Source organism: Lagopus leucura, unplaced genomic scaffold (assembly GCF_019238085.1).
Source record: "Lagopus leucura isolate 7727_CA_CO unplaced genomic scaffold, USGS_WTPT01 Super-Scaffold_100159, whole genome shotgun sequence".
NCBI lineage: Eukaryota > Metazoa > Chordata > Aves > Galliformes > Phasianidae > Lagopus > Lagopus leucura.
Window position 1 is genome coordinate 22,012,193 of NW_024962335.1, and position 23,405 is coordinate 22,035,597.

General features: G+C 44.3%; 1 protein-coding gene across 1 annotated transcript in view; it reads left to right on the plus strand.

Annotated features, from left to right (window-relative positions):
- The first annotated feature begins 6,916 nt into the window (after positions 1 to 6,916).
- IQSEC3 (IQ motif and Sec7 domain ArfGEF 3) overlaps positions 6,917 to 23,405 on the plus strand; it is a 32,934-nt gene continuing 16,445 nt past the window's right edge. Inside the window, exons 1-3 of the mRNA XM_042890127.1 lie at positions 6,917 to 6,972; positions 13,358 to 14,451; positions 19,147 to 19,308. Of these exons, the coding sequence (XP_042746061.1) occupies positions 13,364 to 14,451; positions 19,147 to 19,308 (1,250 nt within the window). The 5' untranslated portion in view covers positions 6,917 to 6,972; positions 13,358 to 13,363. The remainder of the gene's footprint in view (positions 6,973 to 13,357; positions 14,452 to 19,146; positions 19,309 to 23,405) is intronic.

A 23,405-nucleotide genomic window follows, 5' to 3' on the forward strand; every position in this document is an offset into this window, starting at 1 on the left:
TGGCACATTGGACCCTGTGGGATTTGGAGATATTTTTTAGTATTATTACATTTTCCATCTGCTTGATATACATCTCACTAAAACCACTTTAAACAGTGTTAAAAATACTTTGTCTTTTTCAGCCTGTGCGAAAGAATGTTGAATTTAATTCACTTCCAGTATATCAACTGTAAGGTACTGTAAAATCCCTTTTACAGGTGTGTGTGCCAGACTTTTTATTAAAGAAGTAATATATTCTGGGATGGGTAATGAGCTTGGTTAATCATTATTAATTCCTCTCGGGCAAGACTAGTGTGAGAAGATGGCTTGTTGCCACTGCTTTGCAAGGTGTTACGTGAATGTAGACAAAATCGGAATCTTGTTCCTATTTTGGCCTCTGCTGAGGGAGACTGAGAAAGCTGCAGCTCGGCTGGCAGTGGATGATTTGCCAAGATCAAGTTCCAAGTTCCCTGCCTCTCTGGCAGGAGACACTTCTGCCTTCCATCATTTTCAGCATGCTCCCTAAGAGCATTGCCTCCAAGTCACCCTAAAACCTGAACTTAAAAGCAAATCAGAAGCAATTCTTCTGCACTCAGGCACCCAGCATGTCAGAAATCTCTGAACCTTGAAAAGATCCTGTAATATATTATCAAGCCTGTCTCAGCCATTTTTCATTGAATTCTGATCAACTCATTCACCATATGTTACGGGTATCCTCAGGGAACACTGAAATGAAATAAACTGAAAAGGCACTTTGGACCCCGCTAACTCAGCAGTTGATTTTTTATTTTATTTTATTTTTTTCTCCTGAGCAGGGAGAGGAAAGAGGACAGGGAAGACACTGGTATGTCTTAAGACAAAGTGAGGAAATATTCTTGCGGACTTGAGGTCTGGACTCTACTTTCTTGGCCTTTGCTAGTGACCTCTTTTTCTAATTCTCCATATGGTACTATCTAAGGGTTTTTATTCTGACATCTCTGAAAGTTTGAAGTCTTTTATAGCTCTCAGGTCATGATAATACTAATGATTTGCAGCAATTTAGAGCAGCATATATGCAATAACCAACTGATCATTGTTAAAATCTCTGTGGCACAGATTCATAAATTTTTTGCAGTCCTTTGCAAGTAGTCTGTGTAGTCTTTGCCTCAGTTAAAGGGTACAATCCTGTGCAACAACCTTGGCTACCATGATGAACGTGTTTGGTAAGTGATATATATGAAACCAAAATGTGGTCTTCTCCCAGAGAGACACAGAGAGGTGAGATCAGCCTCTGTAGTACTTTCCTAAAACCTCACAGCCATAACTTCCTCCTATCCAATTAACTGGATGTTTTTTCATCACTGCTGTACCTGCCAACAGGGCACCTGAGCATCCCCTTCTTGGGTGACTGGTTTCTTATGTCTCTATGCAAGTTCAGGAGAGATGCTGCTTTTTTTGTTATTCTGTTATTACTCTTATGTATCTGCAATGTTTCTTCTTGTAGGACAGCAGGAGCAAAGAGATGCCTTTTGTGCCTTCACCACAGGGGAGCTGTGTAGCTGTGGAGCGGTTAGTGAAAAATTCAGATTTAGTTTCTTACAAGTGTAACCTTGCTGTCCTTGAGAAGAGTAGTTCTCCTGGCCCCACAGTCACGTTCAGTCACTCAGCTACCCTGTAAATACCTTTCTGAGAGCTCTGAAAATTACTGTGAACTGATTCTTGTACTTGTCAGCAAGGGCAATGGAATGTAACATTTGAATGATCCAGCTTCTGTGTTCCTGCTTGCGGGCCTAGCTTAAAATTGTCTTGAAACATATGGGGACAACAGGTTGCATATTCTTTCTAAAGTACAGGAATGTTTAAATTTGACAGATAGGACCCAGTGAATGACCATAGTTCAGCTCCTGATCTATGTGCAGATCCTTACCAAGCTGGAAATGTTTCTCACAGCAAGGAGATGGTGAGGAGAATACAAGGAAGTGTATCTTTGTGCTTTCCCAATCTCTGAGAACTGAAAAGCAGACAGATCTCTCCCAGGGCAGAGAACAATACAAAGCTCTATACAGACATGGGGAGCTGATACAACTAGAAATGGGCTGGTGGACCCCTCTGGCTTAATAGTCTGTTATCATCGATTCGGGCTGGTATCACTGATTTTACATCTAATATCTTTCTACATTCTTTCCACAGTGTATTTCTTGTGGAAAACCTTCCTTAGAAGTTTGTATGTAGAAGTTAAATCCCAGAAATCTCATTTACATGCTCTAGACATTGATAAAAATATTGAGCTGTCCGTTGAAGACAGTTGAACTGTCTCAGAGCTTTTTCACCATCCTGCTTTCTTGAAACAAACACTAAGAATCAGCCCAGAACCCCGATACCCTTGTCTTGGTATACGCCTTATGCTAGACTAGCTACTGCATTTCATTTAAGACCTGAATTGGATTGTCTGTAGTCGCCATCTTTGTCAACAAACTGGTTTCTAATTGCAGCAGCACTAGACAAGTCTGCAGTGCAAAAGGAGGGAAGATTTCTTGTCAGTGAAATCTATTTGCAATAATAACTAAGATAGTTGTTATGGGTCAGAAAAGTCGTACAGGAACATCTAGAAAGAACAGAACAGCTGTTTTTTTAGTCTTCCACTTTTATGTGATTGCAAGTGATTTACAGTAATATAAGCACTTCAGATCAAACAATCCAAAGGCATTACAAACCTTGCCTACCTGACTGCATTGTGAGCAGAAAATTGCTTCATCTATCATAAAAGAGTAATTGCAAAAAATGTGAAAGACAACAGTATGTGATACTTTAAAACACCAAGAATAAAGAATACCAATTACAGTTGAACCTGCAGGAGTGATGGTGGATACAGAACTACATTAACATAGTTGGAGTTGGCCAGGGCATTCGGATTCACATCTTAGACTCTGTGGGGAACTTTTAATTTTTACAAGTGGTTAGAAAAGTTTACTAATCTAAGAAACAATGTGCAAAAGCTCTGTTCCTCCCCTTCATCACAGCCAGAGTGTTTGATTTCCCACTGGGCAAGGGATCCTGGTAATTTACGAATAGCACTTTTTTCCAGAGACCTACCATACTGTAGTGTCCTCCTCTACTTTATTTTTCTCTTTTCTTTTGGTTTTGTTTTGTTTCTTCTTTTTCTTCTTGTTACTATGATAATAGCCCATGAGCCTTCACTTATTAACAAAACTGCTCTGCCAATGCAAATCAACTGTGTCATGCAGGACAGTGGGAAAATATAAGATCATTTTAGTTTGTATTTCACTGCAGCATTAGTCTGGATCTTTAGCAGTGTGGAAACTTCATCTATTGCTGCTAGGGGACAACAGTGAATAGGCTTCCCAGGGCATTTCTGCAGAAACAGACTAAAGGTGGGTGTAAACTCAGGAAGAATAAAGGGCAGTAAGAGGATCCATAAGGCTACAGTGCTGGCATTCTGGTGACTAAACAAACTATTGCTTATACGTCACTGATTTTTCTCAGATCAGGATGAAATAGTCTCTTGTCTGAAGGTAATGTAGAATTGTCTGGTATTTTGGTATTTTATATCTTTTTCCCACTAAGTAAAAACAGTTGAGCCATTTTTTTTTCCCCCACAAAAAAATATGCAGACACTATTCCCAATTCAGCACGAGTGTTTGCTGTTGCTTTCTGAACAGTGCAACAGACAAACCAGCAGGGGGTTAAAAAGTTTATATTTAGCTCAAAAATATCTAGCTGAAAAATGCCTTTGAGTGCTTCAGTGGAATCTGATTTTGGTTTGACCGAGTTTTGACCCTCAGAAAATTCCACGCATAAGTGTAATACATTCTGTATGAGTGTATTCACTAGAGCATGCACGGAAGAGGAAGACAAGGTTATATGTGTACGTGTGGTTAGTTTATACTTTCATCCTAGCAAAGTGTCTTTAGGGGCTTCAGTTATGTACTGTAAGTGGGAACACTGAGGTTGGTAGTGCTTCTCACGGGCTTGTAACTGAATGTGTGCACTTAGTGGTTGCAATCTTAGGGCCCTTCACTGTCATGAAGAATACCTGGGAAGTCTAACGAGGGTAAAGAGGTTTTCTGATCACACCTGTCTTTGAAAATGGCCCTGCTTTGAGAGTGGATCAGAGACTTCCCAACTTCTCTTCCAGCCCAGATTATTCTGACTCTATAAAGCCTATTGTTTCTTTTTTTCCTTCTGTGTTAGCTATGCACACAGGATATCCAATTTCTATACATGTTACTCACACTCTAAACTGTGTGCAACAGAAAACCAAGTGGGTAGCATGCACTAAAGGTGAGAAAAAGCCTCACAAAGCAATTACACTAGAGGTGACATACAATTTCACACAGCAATGGGCCTGAATGCTGCAAAATCTTATGCACACACTTCACATTTTACCATAAGCCATTTTATGGTAGTCAGTGGAGGCACTCAAAAAATATGGTTAAGCAAATCATAGAATCAGCGAACGGCCTGGGTTGAGAAGGACCACAATGATCATCCAGTTTCAACCCCCCACTATGTGCAGGGTCGCCAACCACCAGACCAGGCTGCCCAGAGCCACATCCAGCCTGGCCTTGAATGCCTCCAGGGATGGGGCATCCATAACCTCCTTGGGCAACCTGTTCCAGCGCATCACCACCCTCTGTGTGAAAAACTGCCTCCTAATATCTAAATATGTGAGTGTCTAGAGAATCATCATGTCACTGAGTGTTTGCTGGCATTTATAGTCCATTCATGCTCCCAGATAATTCTGCTAGCTGTTTAGCTCACTGCCTCAGGCTTTGACTTGCCCTAAGGGCAGCGCATTCTGCATTGTGGCCTTGACTCAGCAAAGCAATTTGGGATATATGGCTCACTGAATCAGAGCTTGTGACTCTAGCCGAAATTGCTTTGTAGGACACAGTCCAGTTCCCACTGAAATAGCAGTGAATTTTTTGTCATGCACTGCAAAGAAAACATGATCAAATCTGTGATTACCTGGTCATCCCTTTAGCTGAGGATAAAAACATATCTATGCCACTGGTTAAAATGAGAAAGGGGAGAACAGAGGCTTCCAAAGAAAGTGACACAGTGAAAGCCATAAAGGAAAAGTCTGTTAATCTTTCCTGGAATGTGGAGAGACATAAAACAGAAAGAGTTAAAAACTGGGATTTAGTTTACATGTAGTTCTATGCCTCATTTAAATGAAGGTATTTCCTGATTGATGAATGCAGACTATGTCATTTTAATGTTTTTTTAATAAAGTTGGTTGGTTACACAGAATTAATGCAAGACATTGATTTCTTTAAATTTATTTTTAAAATCTGCTGACTACATACATGTGAATGAAAGTAGAAGCTTTCTACCTTTAAACTCTACTTTCTTAGTTCTGAAGTTGTGGCATTGTGCTTGACTCATCATTTAGAGTCCATTCAGAAACTATAGAAATATGTCTAAATTTAATTGTTAAAATGCTATTGGAGATAACAAATTTCATTTCAAAGTACTAGAAAGTATTTAAAAGTCATCCTGTGCTCAGCAGATGGAGAACCCAGGTCTACTTAGAATACCTGAGCTCTTAAGAGTTCTCAGCACTTTTGAAAATGAGTCTAAAATGCTTGGAAGTAGTTTGGGCACTACAGAAAATCGTATTTGCAACTATTTCCCTGATTTTGTTCTGACATCAAAACCAGTCGTAAAATAATTGGATGACTAGATAACAGCAGAACTGATCATACATGGAGCAAATCCAAGAAAAAGAAATACTGTTTAGAAGTGAATTAAAGAATGTAGTGGTGTTTAAATGCGGGAGACGGTACACAGCTTTGACTTCAATTGAATTAAATGCACTGGTTCTGTGGCAGTTATTTCCAAACTCGATGCTGCCATCAGCTAAATACTCATCCCTTGGAAAGGAGTGGAGCTGAATCCGGTGTAAACTATGCAGCAGAGGTGAGTCCATGCAGACTGGACTCAGTGGACTCTCTGGGAAATCCTAAGTTATTCATCTGGAAGGATGTGGCAGCAAACACTCCCATAGTTCAAGCAGTCCCTCAAAGTCTTGTTTGAAATTGGATGATTTCAGAAAACATTTGGCAAGGGAGGTTAGCAGCAGACTTCCTCAGCACTTCAATGGATTAGATGTACGTGAATCCCACCCTGTTCAATGCAACACATCAACTCCCTTAGAGTTCACAGTTGTCGAGCCCCGGTTTCATACAATCACTGCTGTGGCTGACAGGAGAAGAGTGTTTTGCTTTCTATTCAAGCCCTCAGTGGTACAGCACTGTCCTATGGGTCAGAAAGAAATGACTTATTTTATGGAAGTCCTGTAGCCTGTTTGGGTGTGTTGCAGAGTTGCTTTGAAGAGTCAGGAACCTCAGGTCTGTCTGGCTGGCTCTGCTGTATCTTTATAGTCTCAGCACTCCATACTCTTACGCTGTTTCTTTGGAAAATCTGCAGCATTCATCTGTCCTTACATCATTTCCCACATGCTCATATAAAAACCAGGGGAAAGTTTGGATCCTTGGGAACCAGGCTCTGAAGCAGGTGAGACTGTGGGATGCTCCATCCCCAGTGACAGCCTTTACAGCCCGTGCTCCCTCAACATTTAAAATGCAGGTCAGTGAAAGAGCATAGCGAACAATAGTAAGCGTAATCATAAACGATACAAATAATAACAATAATAATAATAAAAACAAATAAAAAAGAGAAACGTTGCGTTTTGTTCACAGTGATGATCCCAGCGGTTCCACAAGCAAGAAAGCCGGGTGTGAAACGGAGGATCCGAAGGAGGCCGGCAGACAGAGTGGCCAGGAAGGCAGGTCCGACACCCAGACGCTAAAAGCCCAGCATGAGGAGCTCCAAGAAGAGCAGGCAGCGGGGTGTTCCCCTCTGGTGCAGAAGGCGAGCCTCCACCACACGGGCTCCCCAGTGAGAGTGCAGCGCAGCAAAGGGACGGCCTCGTGTTCCCATGCAGCTGCCTCCGATTATGAGCTCTCCCTTGACCTAAAGAATAAACAGGTACAGAGGCTTCCTCCTCAGGCTGTGGGAGAAGGGGATGGGGTGGGAGGGGCTGCGTTCACACTGTGGTGTGCCCGTGTTTCTGCAAATACTTCAGCCTTCTGTTTGCTTAGAGCTTTCACCCAGCCTGGCACTTTGGCTGCGTGGGGCTGATGGAGGAAGTAACTTCCCCACCTCTGACTGCAATGGTCTTTCACCCAAGCCTGCTCTACTCTTCACTGCCTGTGTTCTGTGTTCCAAAATGGCACTCAGGTGCTACTGTAGGTTTAGAGAGGGATTTTAGGCAGCCGAGGAGTGAGGCATCCAGAGACACTGCCTGCACAAAAGCACAGAGTCCCTGTAGGCTTCCCTGCAAATGATTGTCACAAAAAGCCTCCCTCATGGGAGAGGTCTCCAAGAGCCATCCTGCCTTCTTGGATCAACCTGGACAGGCCCCATGTGCACTTTCATGTTAGTCTCTTCACAGAATGAGCTCACAGGGTCGGTGAGGTTTATTCAGGAGGTGTCCTGCACAGTGTCTACCACTGTGTTAGCATATTGTCGCCATCGTTGCCTTCAGCATGCTGAAGAGGCAGGCAGGTTTACTAGACTGAGACAGTGATTCAGTTCTGGAAGTTTCAAGCCTTTCCTCCTGTGCCTGAGACTACAGACTTGCTCCATAACACAGTCTACCCATCTTTATTTGCGTTTCCCAATGGGGCTCTCAAACAGCGGTAGTGGGACAGGGGCTAATAGCAGCTGGCCTCTTCACTCAAAGGCAGTGAGATGGAATGTGCCCTCACCACCCCGTGTCTCTGCAGTTTACAGCCTAGGAGAGCTGTTGTGCAAAGCAAAAACCTAAAGAATCTTTTCTGACTTTTCCCTGGATTGGCAGCTCAACCGGAGGCTGTCTAATATACAGACCCTGCAGGATGTGAGATGGACAGGACAAACAGGGGCTACTGATACTGTCCATATTGCATTCAATGGGAGAATTCAGTGGGAGCTATGTTATTGCAGATGAAGGGTCTCAGCTAATGAGGTTCCCACTGAAGAAATAGCTGTTTCTGGTACATCTCTCTGCCACTTCCCTCAAGGCATTGCTGCTGTCCCATACAGGCATTTCAGATCAATGGCCCACTAAATTCATGAGCAGAAAAGAAGCCTTTTTCTTTTTCTTTTTCTTTCTTAAATACTGCATGTCCAGAATTCTTGCTTCACACCAGGAAAAGAAACAAGAGACTAATTAACTGGCTTTACAAAATGATGTGACATATCCTCAGGGTGGGCCAGATCTTGGCTGCTATATATGGGCTTAACCTCCTGTATGTCCTAGAGTTGCTCTGCTTTTGTTCTGGGGAGTGTCTGTCCTGTGTTATTTTAGCTTTAAGGTCATTTTGTCCCACCACTGTTGTTGCAGCAGAGGCCAGACCTGCCCTGGGTGCATGTGAGACAGAGAAACATGTTAGCTGCTTGTTCATTAAATTCTGGTGCCTTGCAGTACTGACCTTGCAGGAACCTTGCCTGTCTCATAGGTAGAACCATTTTTCTCACAGCAGAGGGGGATTAAAATATGTGTGCTTCTCCAGGCCTGATGGATGTCTTCAGTGAACTACTTCTTGCTCTGGAAGGAGAGATTTCCATGGAGAGGAATCTACAGTCTTACACTCTGTATTACACTGTGTAGTAAATAGCTTCATAGGTTTCCCATCAACCTACTTGTTCAGTTATTCTCTTGAATGGGAATAAAGAGTACATTACCTGTCACAGCACTTTTCCAGTAGTTCCCTAGTGATAGCACAAATTTTCTTAGTGTAAGTTCTACTAATATGTATTACAAACAAGTGGAAGAATGCATTTTTAGACTCACAGTGCAGTTGAACTCACATTTTGCTTTGGAGAGGGGACTGAGCGCTGCTGAAGAAGGAGGGCAGCATAAAGCTTCCTCTGTATGGCTTGGAAGTACAGGTCATCTACCAGTCCTTGCCCCTCAGCATTAAGCTAGAGGGTTGGTAAGTTCCCCTAAGTTTATGCTCTGCAGGACAGTAGGGAAAATGGAGATCACAGAGAGCTTTCTGTGCAGAAGTTCTGACAGATGTCTCATGTAAGAAGGAAAACATCCCATTAACACATGGCCTTTGTAGCAATGTCATTTCATTGTGAGAGTTTGGTGGGAGGAAGAGGTGTTAAGAAGGGATGATAGAGAACGTATGTGTTCTGTATTACTGTTGTTATTCACAATGCATACTTTTACTCGAGCTACTCAGATTCTGTCTCTAAGACTGATTCTCTTCTTGCTAACATGGTGGCATGTAGCCATTCTCAGTGGCTACCTGGTTGGAAAACTAGTGACAACTGAGAGTATCCTGGCAGACTTCTGCTTTTACATCTCTGGAAAACAAGAGCATGGGGTATATACCTCAACTCTTCTGCCATATCCAGTCCTGACACTTCAGCTTGCCTTAGGCTGACCTTATTAAAGCTCCCTTCATGTGCAATCTCTCATGGCCATGGATATTTCCCAACCATTTGTAATTCAGCCACAAGGCCTAAATTGCTCAAACTGAGTTTTCATATCGAGGCCCAGAAATGTATTAAGCTAATTATACTTTGAAATCCCCCTTACCCTTCTCTTGCTTTTCCCTTCTTTGGCTCTGGCTGTCAGATAATTCCCCAGAGAAGAATATCTTTAAGTAGGCAATTACTTGTGATTCATAGGGTTTATTAGGAGTGAGAGGTGGCCAATCATGGCTGGCCTCTCAAATGGGCAGGGAAGGTTCCTTCAGCAAGCCAGACATACATCTCCATTACCTGTGACTGCTGGGGTGTGCTAATGGATGCCCTTTCTTCCTTTTTGAGAGGAAGAAAACAGACCAAGAGCTGTGTGAAATCCTTAATTCCTCTGGAATGTCAGTTTGCTTGCCCTGGTAGCAAATTTGAATGTCTCAGACATCAGTAAACCATAAATGGTTGGGCTGCATCAAAGGGAGAGAGACTAAGACCCACTCCAGTGGGGAGGGCAGGGCAGTGCTTTATGCTGGTTCTGGCTTTGCCTGCCATCTCAAATATCTTTTAGACATGCTTAGTCATCTCACGTCTCTGGGCCCTTGTTATGCCATCTGCAGAACACTGTAAGATAGATGCCCCTTGCTGATAAGGACTGTATGACCACTTGAACCTGCCCTTGAGCCCCTAGTACAACTGGAGAGCAGACTATGTTGGGACTCCTCTCACTGAACATGTTGTTCTGCTCTGTCATGCCTTAGTCCTTTGAGAGGGCTGAGATAATGGACTGCAAAAATCTTATGATTGTTTTGTCAAGGTACTGACAGTTTGCATCATTCCTTCGGATTTTTAGAAGGATCTCTCTCCTTAATAGTTATTAAAGTCTGCCTTTTTGGGAACTGTCCTTGCATGACAGAAAATGGCCTTTTACTTCAGATCAGCTGTGACATCTTGTCCTAGCCTCTAATAAGATCAGAGCATATGAATTTCACATTTTCAGAATGGCTGTCACCTCCCTGGAAACCTCAGGTAATTAAAGGCTCTTGCTTCTGCTTTATTTTGTATCTTACTATTATTCTGTTCCTCAGATAGCTGTGTCTGTCTCTCCCATTTGTTCCCCTTTCCCTCTCAACACAATTAGCTATACATTTTGATTAACCAGATGGTTATATGAAGTGCTCATGGTCAGCTCTCAGCAGTAACTGTCTGGATTGGGTGTGTGCAGGTTATGGGTTTGATTTGCATTTATCTACATGAGGCTTCCTCCTGGAGACAAAGAACCAAGCTTTGAAGAGATGTGGCAGGAGTGCTGAGTTGATGGTGGGATTTAAGATGGTCACTTAGGAAATAAAGTCAGAGAACATAGCAAATCCTTCTACTGACTACCAAGAATATCTTCTTGTCCCTGTATTCCTCTTTCTTGTCACATTAAATGAACTCCTATCCAAAAAATTACTGATACATCTTGTAGTAAACGAACCTGAATCCATGATCCTTGTGTAGTTGATTTTTAGCACCAGTTCTATAGATCTGTTCAGGAAGGGCAGGCAGGCAAATAATAGGCCAACATTTTTTAAATTAGGGATAAGCAGAGCTCTCAGCCAGCTGTCCCTACTGACCCTATTGCTAAGTAAATTGTTAGAATTTGCTAGTGCTGAGCTTTGATACTTGCTTTGGGTAGATGTGAATTCAGTAGCAAGACAAACAAAAAACAAGCTCAAGGCAGAGGAGCCCTTCTTCATTTTCATGGAGGAGAACATGAAAGGACATTATCTCTCTGCTCTCTCCAAGAAATGGCAGCCTTTCATCTATTGCAGCAGGGTACCTAGACTTATTGCTGCCTGGAGTGATGGGGTGGCAATGGGAGGGCAAGGCCTTCAATTCATACTCCAGCAGCCAGGATACCAGTGCAGGAGCAGAATGATTGGACTTACACTATTTGTCTCTTCCTGTCATCTCCCAAAATCTTATAATCATGCCCTGCAACCAGGGGAGTTAATATTGGAAAGATGCCTAGAGTGATTTGCACTTCTCACAGCTATCATTCCAGACCTTCACTTGTATCCAGTTCACTCACTGATGGTTTTATCCACAACTTACATAGTGTTTTAAAAAAATGGAAAAGAAGGAATCAGTTTACATGACATGTCTCTGGGAGCTAGGGCTCATGTCTCACTCTGTCTTTGTACTTAACCTTAGGTTTTCTGGCAGCTCAGTCCTTCACCTTGTGAATAATGAGCCAGCGAGGCATACCTTGAGGGGCAGCAGTGTGTATCTGGGTGTAAGGATACCACATGAATTATGTAGCCAATCCTCTGTTAATTCAAGTCTGAATTTACCAGAGCTCCCAGCCCAGCACTTTACCTTTGGTGGGCTTTTCCACATGTGCACATGTATGTATATACTACAGTCTACACCTGTGTTCTGCACTATGAAGTGTAGACAATGTAGAGTTCAGTTAATCATTCAGATAAGACCTCAGTGAAAGTAATTTGAGTTCATCCTTTTTTCTCCAGTTCCATCATTCACCATCATCTTCACACTGTCCCACTTGTCAGCTCTCAGTTACTCCCTGGAACCAAGAAAGCAAACATTTTCCTGCAGCGTGTTAGTGAAGCAGCAGAACAAGAGAGAGGGCAATACTAGGAAGTACAGATACAAGACTATGGAGAAGACCATACATACTTGTTTTTTTGAAGCCTGTTGGGATTCCACTTAGCTGCGTGTGTATGTATTACATGTGTGTGTGTTATTACCAGTTCAGGAAGGAGAAAATCCTGCTGCCACTTCTTCTTAATGTCATGTCTCAATGTCTAACATCAGAATTTCTTGCTTTTCAAACCTTACTCTTCTCTTCTTGAGCTATTTTCATTTTACTTCTGATTAATGCCTGAAAAACTGAGAGACCAGAAAGGAGACACTTTGAGATTCAGAGAGCTTGCTAAAAGACATAGAACAAACATCTTCTACTGACTTCTGTGGAAATGGATACATCCTGCTAGTTCCTATGACCAAAACAGCATTTTCTGCATTTAGAAGTCAACTTTTCTTTCTTTATTCTGAATGGTTTCTTCTTGCTTCTGCCATATTTCCTAAGGTGAATAAGGATGGGAAGAGTTTGGAAGCACCCTGAACAAAGGGAAAATCCTCAACATTGCTAAATCAATGTTCTTTGTACTGCGTCCAGGCCTGGGGCTCCCAGTGCAAGAAAGATGTGGTACTGTTGGAACAGGTCCAGAGGAAGACCACAGAGATGATCAGAGGACTGGAGCACCTCTCCTACCATGAAAGGCTAAGGGAGCTGGACTTGTTCACCCTGGAGAAGAGAAGACTCTGGGGAGACCTCATTGCAGGCTTCCAGTACTGAAAGGGAGCTTATAAAAAGGAGGGAGACCAAGCTGTGGTGCCCCATCCCTTGAGGCACTCAGGGCCAGGTTGGATGGGGCCCTGGGCAGCCTGATCCTCTGGGTGGCGACCCTGCCTATGGCAGGAGGTTAGAACTAGATGATCTTTAAGGTACCTTCTAACATTAGCCATTCTGTAATGCTATCAAAGGATTGCAGAGCAAGAAGACACTTTTCTGGAATTGTCTGTTTAATCATGCTGTCAGAAATGGAAACGCAAAGGAGGGCTGCCTCCAGGTTCCAGCTTGTATGGTTCCACTGTAGGTGGAGGCATGATACAGATGTAAGGAAGCTCACAATGCTGATGTTTCGACCAGTCATGCCTAAAGGAAGGCCTTCTGTTGATACTGAGGGCACAGCAATGCAGGAGAAGATTCATTCCATGTTAAAAGTACTTTTGACAGTCATTATAGTCTAATCAGTATAGCAATTGGAGTCACGTAAAGCCATCAGAAGTCAATTAAGCAAAAATAACCTCTTATTTGTATGTCTTTCAGATTGAAATGCTAGAGCACAAATACGGAGGTCACCTGGTATCTCGCAGGGCAGCCTGCACCATCCAAACTGCTTTCCGACAATATCAGCTCAGCAAGAACTTTGAGAAGATCCGCAACTCACTGCTGGAGAGCCGCATGCCACGCCGCATCTCTCTGAGGAAAGTCCGGGTCCAGAACTCCGAGAGCTTCTCTGCTGAGAAAGCCCTAGTAGAGGGGTACAACTTTGTGGGCATCCCGTTGGTGAGGTCCCCATCTTTGCCAGCCACAATCAGTGGAGCACTGACTGAGCTGGAGGACTCCTTCACGGAACAAGTTCAGTCCCTGGCCAAGTCTATTGATGATGCTCTGAGCACCTGGAGCTTGAAGACTATGTGCTCACTGCAGGACGGGGGCTCATACCAGATAAGAGAGACCTTCAGTGCCAGTTCAATGCAACCAAACCAAGACTTAGAAGCTGAGCTGCAGGACAAGGAGAAGGAGGAAGGGCTTCTGCCAGATACCCTACCTAAGAGCAGCAGCACTCTTATGATGGCTTTTCGAGATGTTACAGTCCAGATTGACAACAAGAATATCTCTGTCTCATCGTCTACCTCGGTGTCCATGGCAAACTGCCTGAGCAGCAATGCCCAGGCTGGGCTCTCTCAAGCCTCCAAGTCTGAGGAAAGCCCGGGAGAAGGGGAGGGAGAAGACAGTGAACCGCAGGCTGCCCCAGAGTGCTTACCTGAGACAGAAGCTCTCCAGAACAGCCACACTTTCACTGAAGTGAACATTAGCACTAATGGCATGGGGGACAGCAATGAGGAGCCTGTGCAGATGGCAGTGCAGAAGCTCCAGTTTGATGCTAACAATGAGACGGGGCAAAGCAAAGGCTCTGAATCTGAGAATGCAGACAACTCAGAGCAGCTGAGCAGCAGCAGCACCTCCACTTCAGCAAAGTCAGCCTCTGAGGTGTCCTCCAAAGAAGCACTGCAAGCCATGATCCTCAGCCTCCCACGGTACCATTGTGAGAACCCAGCTAGCTGCAAGTCCCCCACGCTTTCCACAGACACCATGAGGAAACGCCTCTACCGCATTGGGCTGAATCTCTTTAATATGTAAGTGACTTCATCTTTTGTGTTTCCTAGACTGCTTAATGCCTCGCAAGAATAGGTGAAGACAAACTCTTGGTCTAGATCTGTCTCTAGGAAAGTTCTTCATATTCAAGGGTGTGACCCTCTCAGTATCAGATTTAGACCATGGGTTGTCTGCCCAATGGCTTTTTCCCTAAATTTTCCCAAGTGCTGTCCTGATCTGCCCAGTAGAGGAACAATGCCGTCCTGAATTCTAAACCTTAAATTCCAATTTCAGTCCATTTGAGATCGTGCCACATTCTGTTGAAAAGGCAGAAGCATATCTGAGGACGTAAAAACAGTCTCAAATACTTCACTTGGAGCATTTCCAAGGAGAAGGAGAGAGAAAAGTAGAGCTGAGCCTAGCTAACCCGGTATGAGTGCTCTGGCTTTTGTTTTCCTTCTGTTTCTTTGGGTAGATTGTTTTCATCTTAATAGAACAGGTTTAGTCATCTTAGTTTCTCATACATCTGAATCTGAGATCCTATGAAAAGGCTTTAGATGTGAAAGTAAAGCAGAGTGGCTCAGAAAGTACAGTCAGAAGGGGTGAGCTCAAAGGGTCATATGCAGTCTATTTTAGATTGGCAGAAAGCAGCTGAGCTCTTGTAAGAAGCTTTAGATTTGCTTGTTGTCTTTCGATGAGACATTTCTCATCAAAACAACCCATGAGAAATAGTGGGATTTTATCTCATGCTGTCTTGGTTTCCATTTGAATCCCCAGATGAAGGTGCTGGGAACATAATGCACTCATACAAGCAGAATGTTTTGCCATGCATTAGTGTGGGCTTTTTGGTCTTAGCAAGGACTGAAGTTTATGTAGTTACGGGCAGAAGTTTTGCACAGACATGGATTAAATATGTGTAGTACAGAGACTGTAGACCCCAGAAGGCAGGAATGTGGTTGAAAGATTGTTAGTGCTGGCTCCAGAGCACATCCAGAATTGAAATTCTATAAGAGCAGACAGACTTGGGACTCATAGAGAACCAAGGAGGATATTGAGGAGGGCATTTTACTAATTCTGTTGAGTAAATTGTGAACAGGTGGGTTCACATGTATGTATCAAAGTCAGGCTCTGGCAGCACACATTTGCCCAATGGATGCGAGCAGGCTGGAATAAGAGAAGGTAGGCACCAGGAACAGATGGGAGCTGATTATGACATAGTTCCAGCTCCACAGAGATGCTGTGGTACTTGTGTTGGGATTGGTGTTTTTCTGGAGGAGGACACGGGGTTCACATCTCTGCAAACCAAGTGTTTCAGTATTTTCAGTCATGTTTGGCAGGAGTTCCTATACCCAATGTGTTTTCCTTTGGTTCATGCAGAGTTGACACAAGTACTGATGCGATCATAAAGCAGGAGTGAAAGTGTTTTTTCCCAGCCTGTCTGCCTCCCCCAGTCTGCCTGGCACACATTCATACATCAGATTAACAACACTAGGTCTTCTGGGGCAGCATTGCCATTCTTCATGTAGTGACCTGAGTTTCCTGCATCTTGCAGGTCTCTGTGGGATCGAAAACTGAGTGCTTTGAAATCATGGTGCTTTGAAACACAACTTCCTGTAACACAGCTTCCCTGCTGCCTTGAAACTAGTTGCTGAAACAATGTGCCAGTAATCTGTGAGGCTCAATTTTCTAGACAAAACATTGGAGGGTAGGGAGAAAGGGAACAGACTTAGCTCTGGCAAGCAAAGCTTTTTTTTTTTAATTCTGTGAGCAGGAACTAAGGGACCTATAGCTTCTCTTGTAACATTGTAATGTACCACAACCCAAGGGGTGGCAAGGGGATTTATAGGCATTCAGCTTAGTGCAATTATTTGATTGTTGGTCCCTGCCAAGGAGATGGTTTGCCATCACAGAGTGTGTGATACGGTCACCAACCCATAGTGCGTGGAGCTGAGGCTATGAGTATGTGCATGCACATACTTTTGCTGGCTGCTCTGCTGGACCAAGAGCTGACAGCCTCCAATTGCTAGCACCATCTGCTATAGTCTGTCTGGCCTTACACTGCTTTTCTGTAAGCAGTGCTCTGGCTTGGAGCAGGCCCCTGGGAACAGACCGATCCTGCGCTGTTGTGGCACTTTCTCCTTCCGCGCCTCCACAGTGAGGGGGTGGAATCCCTGGAACGGAGAGTGCTTCATTATGCGGCACTTCTGTAATAACTGAGTGTGTGTGGGCAGCTGGCTGTGTGGGCAGAGGGAAAGCCAGCAGGACGTGAGGAATCCCACAGCATTTGCTGGCCGTGCTTAACACCCCTGAAATATTGAGGAAAATAGCAAGGACTGAGCTGGGGAGAGAAAGAAATGGAGCTGCTTGCTGCACATCTGGTAAAAGTCATATGCTGCAGTATGTGGGATACACATACAGGTGTTCAGTGGCAGAGATGCTGCTCATTACCAGGATTTTATGGGGAACAACTCGAATCCAGCGAAAAGCTGATGTAAGGCTGCTGTTGGTTAATGGTCACATTTATATTTGAGCTTTAGTCTATGCAGTGAAGGAGAGCTGTCAGGGCTGGACTATTTTATTCTACATCCTCTTGCTTTGTGTGTTCCATTCCTTCTGAAATCTGCATGTCTATGCCAGTCTGTATTAGAACTGTTTCCTGGCCACATCCAGCTCCCATCTCCTCTGGAACTAATCCACAGTCAGCCCAATGTCTTTGGAGTCACATCAGTGACTGAGGTCCTGCCTTGAACATTACATTGGCTCTAGGACTAAAATATGCACATGGAGGTATGTTTTTTTGAATCTCTGCTACTTACCTTGACTTCACCCATGGCCATGTAACCATTGCATTTAGCTGAGAACTTTGCCTGTGCTCTTCAACAGTGAAGCTGGAGATCTATATGATGATATAGAAGGTATTCTGTTTTTCCTTTAGCAAATCCTAGGTTTTCAATGTTAGATCTTGCATCTCTCCTATTTGTAAATTTAATGGGCTGACTTGTTCTCCCAGACACTCTTCTTGACAATGCTACTCTGCCCAGGATGTTTTCTATGTGACATGACAGAGTAAGCAGAAATATCTTCAACCCAACTTCTGTTAATATAACCATGAGGCCTCTGTATGGTGCAGGCCATTCTCCTGAATGCTGATCCCCTTATAGCTAGACATATGTTGCTCACCCACATCCTTCACCACCTGATAGTGTCACACTCTGTGCCTGTCATAGCATGCATTCACATGCTCAGAGATCTCATCCTATCCTTTCTTCACCCCAGAAAACAGCCTGAGCAAACTTGGCCCTTTATCCATGACAAAGATCCCTGAATTTGGGTTAATGGTGGAAGTATGTTTTCCTTTCCTATCCTTCATGAGGATGCTACCTCTCCCTGTTCACCAGCTCAGAGAATGAAAGGAACGTGGAAATCCTCCACATTACATGAGTTCCCCTCAGCAAAAGTGCATCATGACTGAGGCCCTTCAGTGGCACAGTCTGAGATACAGGAAGAAACTCTGCTACACGATGCACACACATGCACTCATTCCAGTGTGTACTGTGGGACAGGCACCCCCATAGACTCAAAGCTGCTGCCAGGTTTCATAGAAGCTTGTATGCTTACAGGATACGTAAGGAGAAGGGCAAAACGTGTGGACATGATGGTCTCCTAGGAAAATGTATGATGCAGGAGAAATCTGCATACACAGGGGATATACACACACATGAACACGTGTACTTGTAGAGGCACACAGTAACCCCCAAGATGTGTGCACAGATGCTGGCACACCACTGTGTAGAACAGCACTCCCACAGACAGGCAGCTGGGCTCACTCACACCCAGCCTGATCTCAGAGGGGGCTCACAGTCAGAGGGGGAGAAAAACCCTCTGTGCTCTGTCTTGGAGCTGCATACAGCTCTCTCCCAGCTCTGACAAGGCATTCTCCAGGTGCATGCTCTCATCCACCCACACTCGCAGATTTGTGCCTGAGGGGGGAAATCAATAGAGAAGGGAGGAACAACACAGCTACTGGTGGGGGAAGTGGAGGAAGGGATAATGCAAATATGAGAATGGGATTTCTATTCAGGCAGCCAGCAGCAGACTCAAGTGAGGAAGGCAGAAGTGTCACTCAACACCAAGCAGTAAAAATGCATGAAAAAAGGAAATGAATTTTTAATTACAGAAAAAAAGTTCCCCATCTTTGGTTAGCCCCCTCTATGTCTTGAGCCTCATTTGCCCATAGCCCAGGGAAGCAGTGCCTCCTAACTTTCTTCACAGTCACCTTTTTCCCTTTGCAATTGTCTGTCCTACACGAGGTGTAACCCCAGCTTTCTGAGATGGTAACAAAGGGTCATATTTAGGCACCCTAAACAAGCTAAGCTGGAGTAGGTACAGTGTGACAGATTTTGATCCTGAAGGAGAGGGATGGCAGGAGAGAGTCACTGGTGAGCAGCAAGATCCTTTGTGGCAAGAGGCACTTACATCTCCTCCAGACAACAGCACGGGCTGCAGGTGACACAGTGGCTCCCATGACATCTGTATGCACTCATCAACAGCTCGGGAGAACTCTCCCAAGTCTATTCCCTGCTTGCACCAGTCCCATCCCTGTCACATACATGAACTCATAGGAGCCCATGTGCCTACTGAGGGCAGCGTTACTGGCACAACAGATGATGAGCCAGGGGTATTGATGTCCCAAAGAGTTCATGCCAACTCAGCATATTTTTGTCCTTCCTTTTCAGAAACCCAGACAAAGGGATCCAGTTCCTGATCTCCCGGGGCTTCATCCCAGACACTCCTATTGGGGTGGCACACTTCCTGCTCCAGCGGAAGGGCCTCAGCCGCCAGATGATTGGGGAGTTCCTGGGCAACAGCAAAAAACAGTTCAACAGGGATGTCCTGGAGTAAGTATGGAGAACTCTCCCTCTCCTTCCTGCCCTTTTACGGAGTTACCAGCCCACTCTGCCCTGCTTGCACCAGCAAGCAACCTGTCCTCCGTGCCCCTCTATTTCTGTGGGAACTTCACCACCATTTCCACTTCCATTTTGGTGCCTCTCATTGCATTTCCCAGCAATGTGTTTGCCTCTCTGTATCATTTCAATTTCTCCTTCCCAAAGGGCCTGCCATCATCCAGCTGGAATTCAGCACCACAGGGGGTAAGACTAGTGACTCCAGGAGATTTTGTGTCTAAAGAACTCTGTGACTCATGTCTCACCCCATCTAAACAAAGCGCTCCTGATGCTTTCTAGGAAGTGCTGAGAGAAGCAGAGGAGAAAAAGCATTTGCTCCTTGCTGTGAAACCAGCAGGAAACAGCAAATGCTGTCTATGCACATGGCTCTTTTGTTGTCCAGGTCTGTAATGGGTGGGCTTTTCAAGTATTCCAGCTGCTTGATAGGAAAATAAGAGGGCATCTGGTCCTGTGGGTGGTAATGAAGAAGCCTACACGTAGAAACCTGCTACTAATTAGTTTACTCTGTAGTCACAGAGCATTGAGGAATATCCTCGCTCCAAAAACTCTGGTGGACCGAGCTGTCTTTTCAAGACAAGATCTTGAGTTTCCTACCCTCTTCTTTTCAGTAGCTGCTTTCACTGGATTGCTCCCTTCAGTTCACTCACTGTGGTTTCCTCCTGTTCACACAAGGAGGCATCTCTCAGCGTACATCTCTCTTCTTTTTCAAGCCTTGCAATTTGGGCTACAAAATCCTTGGAACACCTAAGACCTATGTATGCTACCTCAGTGTCTGCCTATTGCCTCGCCTTTCATGTTGCTAAATATTACTAACTTGTTATCCCCCTACTGTGAGCATCACAGGAGCAGAGTAGAAATGTTTGGCAGAAAAGCATATTACCCGTTTTTCTGAACGTTGTCCAAGATGACAGGCTCTCTGCAAAGATGATCTTGGGGAACTGAGATGGACCTTAATTTCCTGTGTGGCCGTGATCTACTTCTTGCCATACAGATGAGGAAGAAGGAGAAAGCACAGCTCTGCGTGGTATAAAGTAGTGGCATCATGCTTCTGCCACCCTGAGAGTCAATGCAGTGAAGACAGAGGGGGAGTTTTCACCAGAGTGTAAATGCAAGTGCTGCCATGCATGGTAATGTGACATGTGTAGTCGTGGCGCAACAAGCTTGTTCAAAGACCTGTTTCCAGAGATGATCAGCACTCAACCGGGTCTTTCTTTCATTAGGCAATAGCACAGTTCTTAGTGAGAGCTGCCTTTCTGTAAGGCACGGTCTTTTGTATTGCATCCATTGTAATATTTTCCCAGTCTCCAAAATGATAACTCGTTTCACAGTGGCTTATCTTGAAGCAAGCCAAAGAGAAAACCTAAATCCAACACACACACCATTCCTACTCCTGGAAAAAAATAATTGAATCATCATAGAATCATAGAATAATTTGAATTGAATGCACATTAAGGTTCATCAAGTTCCAACTCCCCTCATGGATACAAGGCTGCTATCTAGTAGATCAGTCTGCCCAGGCCCCATCCAGACGGGTCTTGAACACCTCCAGGGATGGTGCATGCACAGCTTCTCTGCCCAAGCTGTTCCAGTGCCTCACTACACTCATGGTAAATAATTTCTTTCTAATATCTAATATCAAGCTAACCTCTTTCTTTAAAGCCATTACCTTTTGTCCTATCACTACAATCCCTGGTAAAGAGTCCCTCTCCATCTTTCCTGTAGGACCACTTTAAATACTAGGATATCACAATGACATCTCCCTGGCACCTTCCCTTTTCCAGACTAAATAACTCCAGCTCTCAGCCTGTCTTAATACGAGAGGTGCTCCAGTCCTCTGTCCATCGTCATGGCCTTCTCTGGAATCACTCCAGCAGGTCCATTCCCTTATGCTGAGGACTCCGGAGCTGAATGCAGTACTGCAGGTGGAGAGTATGCCAGTTCAGCATGCAAATCTGGGCCCAAATTTAAAACTCCATTCCTGATGCAACTGCTGCTGCCTGTTGCTGCCCATTCCTGACCTTTGATCCAGCCCTATTTTTAATATGCTGCATGGGTATTGATTAGAACAGCAATGAAACACGTATTGTCTCCAGTTTCCTCATGCCGAGAGCTACAATTAAAAGTAATTGCCTCTTTTTCTCCAGCATTGTGTGGGCTGCTTCCCCTGACAGATATACTGCTGAAGTCCAAAGCCTGCTTCTGCACAGACAGCCTCTGCAGTAGCAATAGGCAAGCATTTCTTTGTAGTCCTACATTCAATTCCTGCAAATGACCACGTTCTTCCAGTTCATGCGCAACTATAGGCTGTGTCAGCAGCACCTGGTAACAGTCTGTATTACAAAGCTTGATGTCAGTCTCCCAGTCTCAATGTCCAGGAACTGCTGTGATATAGTTGCTTGTATTGTCTCTGAATGTTGCAGGAGAGCTATTAAAGCATGTGGCCATACTCTGTCATTACTCTCTGTTTCCACTGTACCTCTCAATGTAGCGCTCCAACCACATTATGAAGGAGTGTCCCTACTGTCCTACTTACAGATGGAGGAAGCAAAGCTCAGAAGTGGGAAGTGAGCTGTTAAGGTTGTACATATCTTTAAGCAGCTGAATCTAAATTTGGAGTTCAGAGCTGTACCTGATTGCTTCAAACAACTGATAAATTGCTGACTCATATTCCTTAAAGACAAATGTAAAAGCAGACATAAAATATACACAAAATGTTCTGCAACAGAAAAGAAAGAAAGATTGCCAAATAATTCAGCTAGTTGCAGCTGTGCTGTTTGCTTGTGTATCAATTTTGAGCTTCTAGATAGCAGTGGCTGGGGGGTTTTGCAAGCAAAATTTTGTCAGCTCTTATGAAAGCTGTCTGGTCAGTAGCTGCACACACAACAGTGTGGCATGCATGGAAACAAGGTGTTGCTGGAACAAAATCTCACACAGGATTATCATCCTGGATATTTTTCCTGTCTGTGCATGAGGATGAAGAGGGCTGGCAGGGTGTGAGAGTGTGATGGCTTTTTCCAGTGCTGATGGGCTGGTCACAACTTCTGAGCTGTTTGCATGTGAGCATGAGGCAACTCAAAGACATTCTAGCATTTTAGGACTGGCTAAGACCTCGTCTGGTTCCTTGTTCCACTGGTGTGACTAAGGAACAGCTCCCGTCAAGTTAGCTCAGGAACACTGCACAGATTGGGACAGGTTGGTCTTGCAGTCCCCATGCTTAACAAGCCAGTATTAGGAGACATGGTATTCCCTGGAGAGCACATGGCAATCAGGATAGCCTTTACACAGTCTTTGTATAGTTTGCCCAGCTCCAATCACATTTCTGTGGCCCAATTGACCCTTCAGTTCCTTGGCATTCTTGGTCATGACAAGCTCCAATGCCTGGTTAGAATGGCTATTGGTAGGCACTGACCACCTGCATTGAATGAACCTGTGTGCAGGGTGAGTCAATTCTGCTCCTTCACATCCCAGACGTGGCCTTGGAGCCTTTCTGGACCGTTCTATCCCTCCCCAGGGCAATTTCAATTATTGATGTCATTTGCTGTGTTAGTTTAGCTTCCACTCGATGTGAAAACTTGTGTTAGAAATGTGTAATGTAAGCATTGTTTCAATTGCAGGTTGAATTAACCCAAGTGCATAAATAAACAATGAAGCAGCTTTTAAAACATCTGCAAAAGTCTCCAGCTCCATTGTGCATTTGGATACTGGGTAGAGCTGCCCAGGTTATAAATTCCAGACTCATCTCTAAGTCCAGCCATAAGTCAATACTCAGCAAACTTCTCTTGGCTTCCATGGCTATTTGAGCTAAGCTATACGGCAAACAAGTCAACCACTGCGTGTTCTTAGAGTCAGGTAGAAGAATTCAGAAGTGTACAGTTGAGCTTGGTGCTGTGAAGAGGATCCCTCTTTACTGCCTATGTAGTGAATCCAAAACTCCAAAAATGCATCATACTGGTTGCAAAGCCTCCTATGCATGGTGAAGGGTGAATGAGGATAAACTTAGTATGAGACTTAAGCCCTTTGGTTTGCTATTT